Here is a 12,471-nt window from a genome sequence, read left to right as displayed (position 1 = left end):
CTAATTAACAAAATACAGTGGATATTTAAGCTGTTAATAGCCACAACATCCCTGATGCATAGACCTTCAGTATGCTAACGCTGCATAACAGTTCTCTATTGTGCATCTCTTTAACGAGGGTAACTGTGTCAGTTCTTTTCTTGCTTCACTACCTGCTGTGTATGGAAATTATGTACACTATTTAGCACTTGCCTTCAACTTTTAAAGTCCATGCATATTACATAGAAGCATTAAATCTTGCATTAGGGTAAGGGACAGCTTTTAACAGGTCTGGCTTCCTTCTAATTTCTTAAATGCAAATTTTCTTCTAAAAAGCATACACCAACAAGGATTTTGTCCTAAATTTGCATTTCTTCATTGGGGATTTGCTTCAGTTTTTCTCCCCTGTGTCTCACACCAATTGTTGCTGTGTGGCAAAGATCTGTTACAGAAATCACTTTCTTTATAAAGGAGATGTAGAGAATAGAGAACATGCATCACAATGAAGGCAGGCATTGGTTTACATGAACTCAGGATTTCTTGATATTGTTCTTAGTAGCAGACCATGCACTGGTGTGACAGTATTGTCAAGTTAAACTTTAAAAAGCTACTTTTTCCTTTTTTTTTAATAAACAAAAGCCTAAATGGTTTGTTAAATTTTAACCCTTAATGGTTGTATGGGTTAAATATTTTTCCACAGTTGGGACGTAAAAGGAAAAGAATATCAGAATGCATGATAATAAAATTTTTAAAAAACTAAAATACTGTTCTTTGCTCGTTAGCTAGTTAAAACTGAATCCACGATGGATATTTCATATACTGTAGTGGTAATCTTTCTTATGACTTCCTCACAGGAAATTTTACGTGAGTTACTGAATCTTAAGACTTTGCCATACATCCAAATTTGAACTCAACAGCTCAGACCTTAGGATATTTGCTATCAAGATTAGAGCATGAGTTGGCCAAGGTGCTCCTGCTTTACAGCCGCAATTGCATTGCTTACGTGTAAGTAGTGTCTCAGTTCACTGCTGAGCTCTGAATGTCATGCTCCCTGGGGTCTTCTGCAGCTGGAACCGGTCAGGCAGCCCTTGAAAGGCTGAGGATGGTGAAACAAGTTGTGCCGATATTTGGGAAGTCTACCTGGGCCTTATTTGGAAAATTTCTTAATGGGTAGTTTAAAGGAAGCTTTGTAATGTTTTCAAATGGGCATAAAGCAGGCCAGAGCTGTTAATTTTCTTGGTCCAAACAAAATTCCTGAAGAACAATAACTTTATAAAATTCATTTTAGTCATATGCTTATGATTTATTTTGTAAACATAGGTAAATTTTAATGAAAGTTAAAAATAAGGTCTTTATTAAAATGGCATCAGAAACACACCAAAAATACAGACGTTTTTGCCAATGTGTAAGAGTAGCTTGAATTTTGGCTCTCACTTGAGGTATGTAAAACCCCACCCTGAGCTGCTGGTTGGGGCTTTGGGGTGTCCATGATAAAAACTACATTTTATAAATTTTAAGAGCCATCTTTAGTGAAAAATTTACCAAGATATTCTTGAAATACTGTGTGTAGCTTTGCAAGACGGTCTGCTATGACTTACACTAGGAGTATAGCATAAAGAATCAGAACTGCAAACTGAGTAAATGCTGTTTGAAAGAATATACCGTCACTGAACTACAAGTGAACTACAATATACTGTTTATTTAATAGTATATACAAAATTGAACTTAACAGGGGAATCAGTACAATGATGTCTGTTCTAGGTGGACTCAGCTGCTAGTACTTCTGTCTTCTTTCTTTTAAGGCTTCTTCCTGCTTTTTTTTTTTTTTTCCAACTGACAACTGTTATTTACAATAGTAAAGCAGTAGAATGTTGCTATAACTGTAAATTACTCTAAGAGGAATCAGATTTTGGGGTTTTTTTCTAAATGCAGGTAAAGTAAGACTGCCTCTCATTTTATTTGAGAGTTTACTGTCTAAAAACTTTGCTGTAGGCTTATTCTTAACTAGGTGATTTAGAGTTGTGAAGTTCTTGTAGAATGCTTGGAAGTTGTCCGCTGTAGAAAAATCTGTATTTTAAAATGCCTCACAGATAATAAAAAAACCCCATTCACTTGTGTGTGTGGAAGAAAAAGATTTGCTTATACATGGGAATGTATTCCCTGCCCAGGGAGGTGGTTGAGGCACCATCCCTGGAGGTATTCAAAAGACAGGTTGACATAGTGCTTAGTGACATGGTTTAGTGATGGGGTGGTTTTGGTTGGGTTTTTTTGTTTGGTTGGTTTGGTTGGTTTTTTTTTTATCAGAGTTGTGTTGATGGTTGGACACCTAGACAATTCTATGATTCTATGCTTTGAATGAGTTCTCTCTAAATTTTGCTGTGTTACAGGAAAAAGTAGTTTAGAAGATTTGCTGTAAGTAATTCAGAATTTTTGTTGACCTTGTTTGAGATAAGCATGCTTTTTAAAATTTCCTCAATTTGAAGAATGTCATGACCACACTGAAGTCTCTGATGACTACTAGTAGCAACATCAGTCTATTTTTATGAAATATATTCTCCCCTGACCACCCCATTTAATATAACTGTCCTCCATTTAATAATAACTTGCTTAATTTCAGTCATATGGAGGAACTGTAAAGTGTAATCCCAGGTATTTGGTTCCTCATATCTTTAACTTCATGGTATTTACCCAGGCAGCATTTACAAAAAACTAAGACATACTGTTCCAGGAAAAAAAACCCAACACATTAATAATAATTAAATAATAATTTTGTCTTGCTCTTTGATTCTTTCTTGGCAGAAAAACTACACTGAGTATGAAATAGCTGCCTGTGCTGAAAGGGGGACTTAGGTATTTCAAATGTTTCATTTTTTAAATTTCTAAAATGTGGTTTACCTGTCCGCCAAGAATATAGGCTGAATGATAGTTACTTTTTGCATGTTTGTCAAGAAAAATGCCCCTTTGTTTTGAGGCTTGTCAGGACACTGAGAGGTGCAAAATCTGAGATTTTGGGTTTTTAATATTTGGTATTATGGTTTAAACTAACAAAAGCACAAGTCAGCAGTGAGCCTTTGTGCAGTGGGACAACAGGAAAGTTCTGAAGGAGATGTTGCGACAGCAGTGAATGCTCAGCCATCGTGGCTGTGAAGAGTAGCATCCCCTCAGCTGTGAAATACGAACTGAGGAATAGCGTTTGCTGAAGCTAACTGCGCTTGCAAATGTTGGACTGTTTTGGATGCTGACACTTCCTTTGCATAATGACAGTCAGTAGTCTAAAAAGTATTAAAATGGACTTACGTTGATTGCAGTAATGTGACAATTTCTGCTTCTGTTAGGCCCGCTTTTCAGCATATCCTTTTCTCCATATCCAGTTTATCTTCAGTGTTTTCTGCAAAACTGCCTATGGAATGAGACTTTCTTTAAACAGAGCTTTCATGCATCATTATTATTATGGAACCTGTCTGCAAATGTTCAGTTTTCTTTTCTAAAGTACACTTCTTTCACTGCTTTTCTTAAGTTCTTTATTAATCGTTCTGCAGGATGTTTGCATGGGAGGACACGTTACGGGTAACACCATGTTGTTCACAGATTACTGTGGTAATTCAAAATGGTTGTGAAGCCTGAAAGAAAACTGTATTCTGTGTGATACAGAGTTTCCTAAGGGCAAATATGCTTTTTTCCCGTTTTATGTCTGTAGCTGTTAGATAAATGTCGACTGACCACATTTAGTTTATTCTGCTCCATTTTTCCACTTTTGATTTGCATAGTAGATTCTACTCTTTTACATTTATTTCAAAAATACTGTATTGAAGTGTAGAAGCGTGAATGTTCTCATCCTGACGTGCAGCCTAAGCAGCTGAGCACTAAATAAAAAGCTCCTTTCACAGCAGCTATTTTGTGGATATTACGCAAGATGTTCTGTGCTTTGATATAACAGCTCCTAAAGAAAATGTATTACAACATGAATTTATAGCAAAACTTTATGTGCTTAGTCTGATAAAACACATAGGGGGTGGGGAAGAGAGCAAGCTGTTGTAAACTTTTATAAAGTAAAGAAAACTTCTACTTTCCCTCCTTTCTAACAAGTGTAAACTATTGAGGTTAAGTAGGTGGGGCAACCGGAAGTAATTACTAAGGCCAGTGGCATTTTTGCGGTTTAATAAAGGCAGAAGCTAATTATTCAGTTTTTATTTAAGTGAAATGATGCCAAAAAGGAGGTTCCTGCAGAGCAGCTGCACTCCTTCAGTGTTACCCTAATTTACCACAGACACAACTGTCACAAACAGAACTTTTAAACTTGATATATAGCCACGAAAGTAAGGAGCCCTTTGTCTGGAGTGCATGCAGAAGAACTCCTTTATACAAATCAACCGGCAGATGACGGACAATGATGAAAATTTGATTCTTTGAAGTCATAATGGTCATTGAAATGTGTGAAATTCTGGTATTGAAAAGAGAGCGGCTAGCAAGACTCTAAATCCTGGGTGGTTGCTGGAAGCTTGCTGGGAGGTTTTTCTGTGTTTTGACATCAACTTCCCATTGCTTGTTCCCTGTTTCCTTTATTGAAAAAAAAAGAGTGGGGGTGCTAAACAGTAGATAGTTGATAGTGGTTATGTACAGTTTTTATCTATGTGTGGAAAGAAATGTCATAGGAGAATGATGACACCTTTATGCACACCTGACCCACCCATTCAAAAACACTTGTTTTCAGAGGTACTTTGAACCATTTTGTCTTTTTCCCTTGAATTACAGATTTCCATTTCTTGTCCCCTTTGGAATTTGTGCTATTAGTGGAGTACTTAAAAGAAGGAAATTCTCATTTCCTTTAAAAGTTATCTTCATGCCGAATACTGCTTTCATTGACACTGCCTCCGTGAACCAGTTTTTCTCCCTGCTGCGTAGCACATTTATCGTTTCTTATTACTCTTTCCAGAACAGCTTTACCAGGCTTTCCACCATGACAAGTGTTCTTAAATAGTGTAAATTATAATAAAGACAAAACCTCCTCTTCATTTGTAAGCAATTCGATGTGATTTCTGCTATTTAGAAAAGTGTTTTGTCTCCGAGCTTACTCCAAGAAGAGCCAAAATGCCTTAAAATGAGTATGTTAATTTTTTTGAATTACAAATAATTCAGAGATTGCTATTAAAAAACCTCACCTCTATATATATCAAGAAAAACAATGTCAGATGCACCTTTTAGATGACAGGATGTGTTAAAAAATTGAAGCAGGGCTGTTAATTTTTAGTAAAGCAAACCTATACAGTTCAAATCTCAAGTCTTTTATATTGTCACCTTATTATTTAGAATTTTGAATGCCGAACACCTCACTAGTATTTTAATATGCTAATATAACAAAATTCAGTAAGGAACACTTAAAAAGAGATAGTAATGTGAAACCAGCTGTCAAAAACATCTTTGTTTTGGAAAGTTGGTTCACAGGTAGTTTCAATGAGAACTTGAACTCAGAACAAAGCACTGAAGACACAGTAAAGGGTTCAACCCAGTGCAGCATAGTTCTTTTCAAGTATTATATTGTTTTAATGGCATCTTGGAGCGGGAGCTTTAGCCCATTGAAATGTCGCTTAAAGGACAGGTTCTTCTGTCACTAGCTGGAGCTCTGTGGATGAAATGATCACAATAGAGTGTTGTAATGCATTTTAAAAGTGTGAGAAATCAGTTTGTCTAGACTAAGAGTGCGCCTACAGGGAATAGGAATTTTAGAGCTTCTGTGCTCTTTAGGTGTCAAGTATGTGATAGATGCCAAGCCTTTTTATTCCATATCTTTGGCAACAGCTCAGCTATGCTACAGTACCTTACATGTCTACAGCAAGCAAAAACAGTGATTTTATGTCAGGACAACTTGGGCTTCAGAAACCAGAAGCTCATTGTCCTAACAACTGTCTGTTCAATTGCCAGCTTTAAAATGGGGAAGATATCAATAAACAATTGCTAGATTCCCAGAAGGCATGGAAACTTTAGCTATAATGAATCAAAGTCTGAAGAGCTAGCAACGCCATGTAGATATTTTAGTTTCAGAAAGTAGACAGGTTTTAGTTTTCACCTTGAAAAGATTTTTATGGGGTGAATCCTATATTATTAGTGAAATAACTTTGATTTGGAGCCAGCTGAGTGCCCAAAAAAACATGACTCGAAGGGACTTACAGTTTGTCTGGGTTTTTGGTTTTATTTTCATCCAGATGAACAAGTCTAGGCATTTCTTTATTACAATTACCTTGTATATATAGCATTTTTTCGTTTTTAATACTCTTTTTAGATTGTATTATGTACACTCTAATGTGTAGTATTTTTATGATTATCTGGTGTGAAGGCTTCAAAAGAGCAAATTGTGTATGCCCATGTTATTTAACGTAGTTGCATATTTGGAGGTATTTGATTATAAGAAACCCAGAATTTTTGCATATAGCAGATTATTTCAGAGGGGGAAAAGAATTTTTTTGTGAATATTCTTACATTTTATCAATAGACATGCTTGCTAAATACAGAAATAAAGACTAATTTAGTAGCCTATTCCTATAAACAGGCAGGCTGAAAAACTGCAGCCCCACCAAACTTTGCTGCAGGTAAAAACCCCTTTTTCTTAAACAAAGTACTTTGCCAATTCAAATAAGAAAACTTTAAGCTATTTCCTTCTAAAACTGTGGCTTAAGCTTCAGCAATCAGAAATGCTAGTCTGTCAGGCGGTGTTTAACATACGTGTTGCAACATTCCAGTGGCTGGTAGTGTTTCTTTTTCATATCACTGCTAGACTCATATTAAAAATAAACATTACTTGGTCCTAATGAAAGCTTTTATAATGGAATTGTTAAGATATTTTGACAGTTTCTTTTGGTAGTCTGGGTAGAAATGTCACAAGTTGGAAATTAGTGTGCATAGTGTTTGTTTGTTTCCCCTGCTGTTCTAATTTCAAATACAAGTCAAATGCTTTAAACTTGTTCCCTTGTGTAGTTTGAGGGACTGATCTCCCAAAATTTATTTTGTGAAGTAAAATGAAAAATGAGACTTGCCTCATTTCAAAGGATGATTTGGTGACAGCACCAAGAGCTTAAAAGTTTGCCACAAAACAAAATCCCATAAAATTAGTAGCTACAGACATGTAAAGCCACAATGTTTTATTTAAACTTGTTTGGTTTTTAATTCAAGTCATAGCAGTACTGGGGAGATGAGTTCAATATGCCCAATGTCTTGCTGCACTTTTTTGGACTTTTACCAATTTACTACTTGTTCCTGGAGAGAAGAGAGGAGGGGAGGGCACGGAGGGAGACCAAGGAGCTCCCACTGGCCTTTTTAAGTATGTAAGGAACAGGAGTAGTTTAGCATCCTTAGAGATGGATTTGATGTTTGAGTTCACTCTTTAGTCTACTAGGGTGAACTGACAGGTTAATTTTATGTAATTACTGTTTAGTTTTTAGCGAGAAAGTTCACTTTGATTATATCAGATGCTGGTGAGGGTAATTTTTCATAGCAATTCTTGTGAGGTTTTTCTCTACCTTATTCATTGTCAGTTAATATTTTTAGGGTTTTTTTGTGATCCTCCAATTTTTATCTTTGTTAAGTTCATTTGTGGAAGGCTCACAAGCCAAGCCTTGGTAGAGGAAGGCAGCCTGCTACTGACCGTATACAACATTACAAGACTTCTTTTTCCTTTGAAAATTGAAATTTCCTGAATCCTTTTGTCTTTCACAAAACTACCAAAGAATGTTACCAGTATTAAATGTTCCTGTCTCAATCTTGAACATCAACAGAATTGACTATCAAAAGCTGATATTCATAGCTTTAAACATGATGAGCAGGTCGACTTTAAGCAATAACTAGTGGTTAGAGAAATAAGAGAGCTGAATTCTAGTACCTGCTGTGCAGTCTGAAACAGTTAATAGATTATTGTGCGAAAGATAACCTCCTGCCTCTTCCTACATGCTAATCATAGCTTCTTGAGTCGGAGTGGATGTGGGTGCCTCTTAATTATATAGGGACTTAAGCCCAAGTGAAAGCAGTTGCACTGCAGCACGTAACTGGCTGGATAGGATTTTGAATAGTCCTGTTCTTACAAAGTTTAGGCTCCTAAAGGTAGTGTAAAATTCAGGATTTGTCAGTGTTTCGGTCTGTGTGCTAATGTTTTCTTTAAGGGAGAAAGAAAAGTTTATACACTCCAACATTTGCTTTAGCTGGTGCAAGTTGGAGCAGACCTGACACTTCAGCTGTGGTCAGGATGGGAGGGAATGTCCTGTCCCTCCTCTGGCCCTAGCAGTTGTGGAGCTGGGAGATGAGCAGGTTCAGCTAAGTAATCCATGCAAAATCTAATTCAGGCAGGGAAGGCAGGATGATAGCAGCCCCACCATGTATCAGCTTCACTTCTATACAGCTTACTTTTCTGCAATTTTTTTTCTTTTTTTGTAACTTAAAAAATAGAAATAAAGCATTAAATTATGTAAAAAGCATAAGCAGTATTATTTTATAAGCCTTTTATATGAACCCTCTTTTAACAAATTCCATTGTGTTTTTCATAGGATATTACTGCTTTAACTGGTGTTCCAGATGAGCATATCAAAACCAGAAAAGTTCACATTTTTGTTCCAGCACGTAATGCAATGCAGGCAGGAGTTAACAATACAAAGAAATGGAAGATGGAGTTTGATAACAGGGAGCGCTGGGAGAACCCTTTAATGGGCTGGGCATCTACGTGAGTAGTTACTTACTTTTGTTCTTAATAATCATGTAAATTTTTAAGTTTGAAATGTGCTTTCTACCTGTAAATCTACTTTTGTTTTAACAGTACGTACAGTAAGTCATTTGGTATGTTAGTCGTATGAATAATGATCTGTTATGCTTAAAAACAGATTTTAGCTCACAACATCATCTGGAAGAGTTTGAAAAAACAGTTTGACAACCAGAAATCTTAATGATTACATTTGTGGTGTTACTAAATGACAGCATCAGGAAGATAAGATTATTAGTTTACCTGAAGCAGTAAATCCTTCTCAGCTTGCAGTTGCATCTTCTAAATTTGGTTAAACGTAAGATAACAATACTTAGCTTCTTGATTTTTTTTTTTTATGAAGTTTTATAAATATCCTAAGATCTGAAATAAGGAACCACAACTAATTTAAAATACCCCAAGCTATTTAAAATATTAGACTGTTCCATTGTCGCTAATATTAGGAGTAAAAACTCTTAAATATGCCAAAATCCAGAAAAGAACTAATCTTAGCTAAATATGCTGTAATTTGGAGAGGTAACGGTAACTTGGATGCAGCTAATTTTTAATTCTTCTTTCCATATGTACATATAGGACCTTCATTTTACAGTGTGGTTAGAATTCCTCTAAACTGTGAGGACTATAATAGCAATTCTCATGACAATACTGTAATTTTGATTTGAAACTGTCTTGTTTGAGGCATGTTCAGAAAAGTTAATTATTCTATGTAAACAAAAATCAGCCCTAGAGATTATTTTTCAAACTTCAGAAAGGATACAATATGAATTGAAAATGTCTGGCTGCAATCATATAGCACTTATGATGAAAGAGCACAAAATTCTATGTAAAAACCATTAAAAACTTAAATATGAAATAGTTTGAGGATGCATTTTTTGCGATTTATTAACACTCTAAGTACGATCACAGAATTTTTTTTCTTTTCTTACTTATTTATACAATAAATGTATCTAGAAATATTAGTTCAAAATTACTCTGAAATCAAGTCTTCCTGTTATGTTGGTTTCCCATGAAAAATTGAGGAGGCTCACAACCTGCAACATCTCTGTTGTAGTGGTATTGCAAAGCGTTAGGGAAGCCATGCTCAACTATTGTTAGTCGAAGAAAAAGTACTGAGTATCAATTAAAACCTTAATTGTGTTAAACTAGTCTGTTAAAATATCTGTTCTAAAACTTTGGGTCTGTATATAACAATGACCTCATCTTAGACGTGTTCTGGTGTTTTTCACCATTTCATCTGAAGCATATTTAAATTGCTGTTTCAGAGGATAAGATTTCAGTGATTGAACACATGTATACTTTGGGTGACTCTACTACTGCAAGTAGCTGCTACATTTAGCAAGTATGACCAGGTTGTTTCATGGGACCTAAATTAATTAAGTGATAGACTGTTAGCCAGCAATACACCTTTCTCTCCTGTCATGTGTGTCCCCCAAGTGTCAAGCCACTAAAGTGAGGTCTGTTTATGCCACTGCACGTATTATAACACTGTAGCCAGATGCCAATAACACCTGCTTTAGTTCAGGTTGAATTTAACTGTTCTTCTAATCCCTGTTTGCTTTTCAGCTGACTTTAACCTCCCCAGACAAATTATTTTCTGGGTGGGATTTTGCATGATCTCAGCCAAAACAATGGCTTTTAACCTTTACAACAGTTACAACCATTTGTGCGAAATAAACCACCTAGAAAAATGAGCCATGGTATTAAGGGCTTACCTGTATGTTAAAATGTCCTAGAGTGAGTTTATTGTGGGAATTTAAAAAGGAATGGCTGTTTTGAATGAGTCCATCTCTGCATGCATTTTTATTTTGGGGTAGGGAAAGGAATTTTTCCCGTGTAAGCGAGCTCCAGGCAGGCCAAAAGCAAGTGCTGCCTTGAGAATTGATACTGCGAGGTTCAGGCCTCTGTAAACTAGTTTGTACCTGTTCCATTTTTTAAGGAATTCTCGCAAAAACTATTAGCAGACAGTCTGGTAATTTCAAATTACCGTTCAACACACAGAAATACTTATGACTTTCTTCTCTTCAGATTTAATTTCTGCAAAGAACAGTTCTTAGAAGTTTTCCCATTTACTTTTGAATAATGTAAAGTGGATTAGAGCCCTTTAGGGTCTAGGGATTACAGCCCTTTTCCTCTGAACTCAATGTACTTATCTACCTGTACCTATTTCTGTCATTTTACAGTCTCATGTGCTTTTTTTGTTGCCTTTGTAATTTCTTGGATATAGTTTTCTTTTCAGTGAAAATTACCCAGATGTAGATTGAAAGAAAACGGACCCATGGCGTTATTGTTTTCTCAGTCGGTAGGTTTCAGTACAGGAATGGCTATGGTTCTTGTGTACATCTTTTAACATAAAGCTGTAAACAAAGAAACATGGAAAATGCCTGGTTTCCATTGTGCAAGATGACATAAGAGAACCAAACGGGGGAATCCCAGCGTGCAGTAAGGCATCTCGGGGCAGGCAGAGGGACTGCTGCTGACCCTGCCCGGGCATGGTGCTGGTGCTGGCCGTCCTGAATCACTGGCTTACACACACAGGTAGCACATTTATGGAAAGAAATCAAAAAGCTGTGTGTACATTGGATGAAAGAAAGATGATCCCGCGTGTAAACAGAACAAATCACTTCTGCACAATCCTCATTTCCAAACTGACCGTGTCCTGGAAGATTTTCACCCAACTTGCAGTAACTGAACAGGCACCAGTCCCTCACTACACTTCAGACTTAAACTTCTTTATTCCCACTTGGTAGTGTTGAGAAAATTTTTCCCCAGTTGTGGAAGAGAAGAACAATAAGCAAAAGTTGTCACAATATTTTCATATATTTGGGTGACTTGATTCACCACTGATCACGTCGTGGACTAATTCTTGGTTCATAATTTTCCTTACAGCCTTTATAAGGGAAATCTTTAAATGTCTTCAAGAGAGTCTATCTTAGTGGCTTGTGAAAGTGTAATTTCTGCCTTTATCCTGTTTTGTTTTTTGGGGTTTTTTTATTGGGGAATATATTGGATATATACTGAACTCCATTTTTTCCATTTGTACATCAGATAAAATTACATTGTTGTCTTTGCTGGAAGCTAGATTCCCTCCCTCCCCCTCTGCCAGTCACAGGCTTTGTCCTTTATTGTAGGGAGTTCAATGTATCTTTGGTTGCTTTTTCTCTTCATTTACCCTTCTAGCTTCAAAGAGAGAATGCTGGAGAGGCAGCTCCTTCAATAGTTTGTTGCAATTTGGTCTAGTCTTCCCAGTTGTCTCCTAGGCTTATGTGCAGTGTTGTCTCATGGAAGCATTGTCTAATCATTGTGCTGCTACAACCGGTAACTTATTTCTCTGAAAGTTTTGTAGATTAATTTTTAGAATATTTCTTTTTCATACTGTGTCATTGTTCTTAAATTGAGCTTTTATAGCAACAAATAAGGCGGTTTGGTTTTCTAAATGAGATTTTAATCTGTTTCAAAGAGCTATTTGCTGTTTGCTTCCTTTCAGAAGCAAGTTGAGGAACAGCTGATAATCTAAAACTAACCACTGTGTATTTAGTTAGCTAGCAGTTTGCATTTCTGAGCTTCATTTTCAGTGGTGGCCTGAGATGTGCATGCTGTACTGGAATAATTCCTGGAGGTCGTGTTCAGCCAAAGCTGAACTCTTGAGGTTTTTTGCGTACTTTTCAGTTTCTGACTAATGCTTTCTCTGCTCACTTGGACATTCTGCTCTTTTCTGTATAAGATCATTCTTCCCCAGCTGATCTACAGACTCTTGG

The 12,471-nt window shown here is 36.4% G+C and overlaps 1 protein-coding gene across 1 annotated transcript in view; it reads left to right on the top strand.

The window, feature by feature from the left end:
- NDUFS4 (NADH:ubiquinone oxidoreductase subunit S4) overlaps nt 1–12,471 on the top strand; it is a 38,479-nt gene that overhangs the window by 20,857 nt on the left and 5,151 nt on the right. The window contains exon 3 of the mRNA XM_014964855.1: nt 8,508–8,680. Coding sequence (XP_014820341.1) covers nt 8,508–8,680 — 173 coding nt within the window. The remainder of the gene's footprint in view (nt 1–8,507; nt 8,681–12,471) is intronic.

Source organism: Calidris pugnax, unplaced genomic scaffold (genome assembly GCF_001431845.1).
Source record: "Calidris pugnax isolate Ruff unplaced genomic scaffold, ASM143184v1 scaffold273, whole genome shotgun sequence".
NCBI lineage: Eukaryota > Metazoa > Chordata > Aves > Charadriiformes > Scolopacidae > Calidris > Calidris pugnax.
Note: the sequence above shows the minus strand (reverse complement) of the source record. Positions and strands in the feature narration are given on the sequence as shown.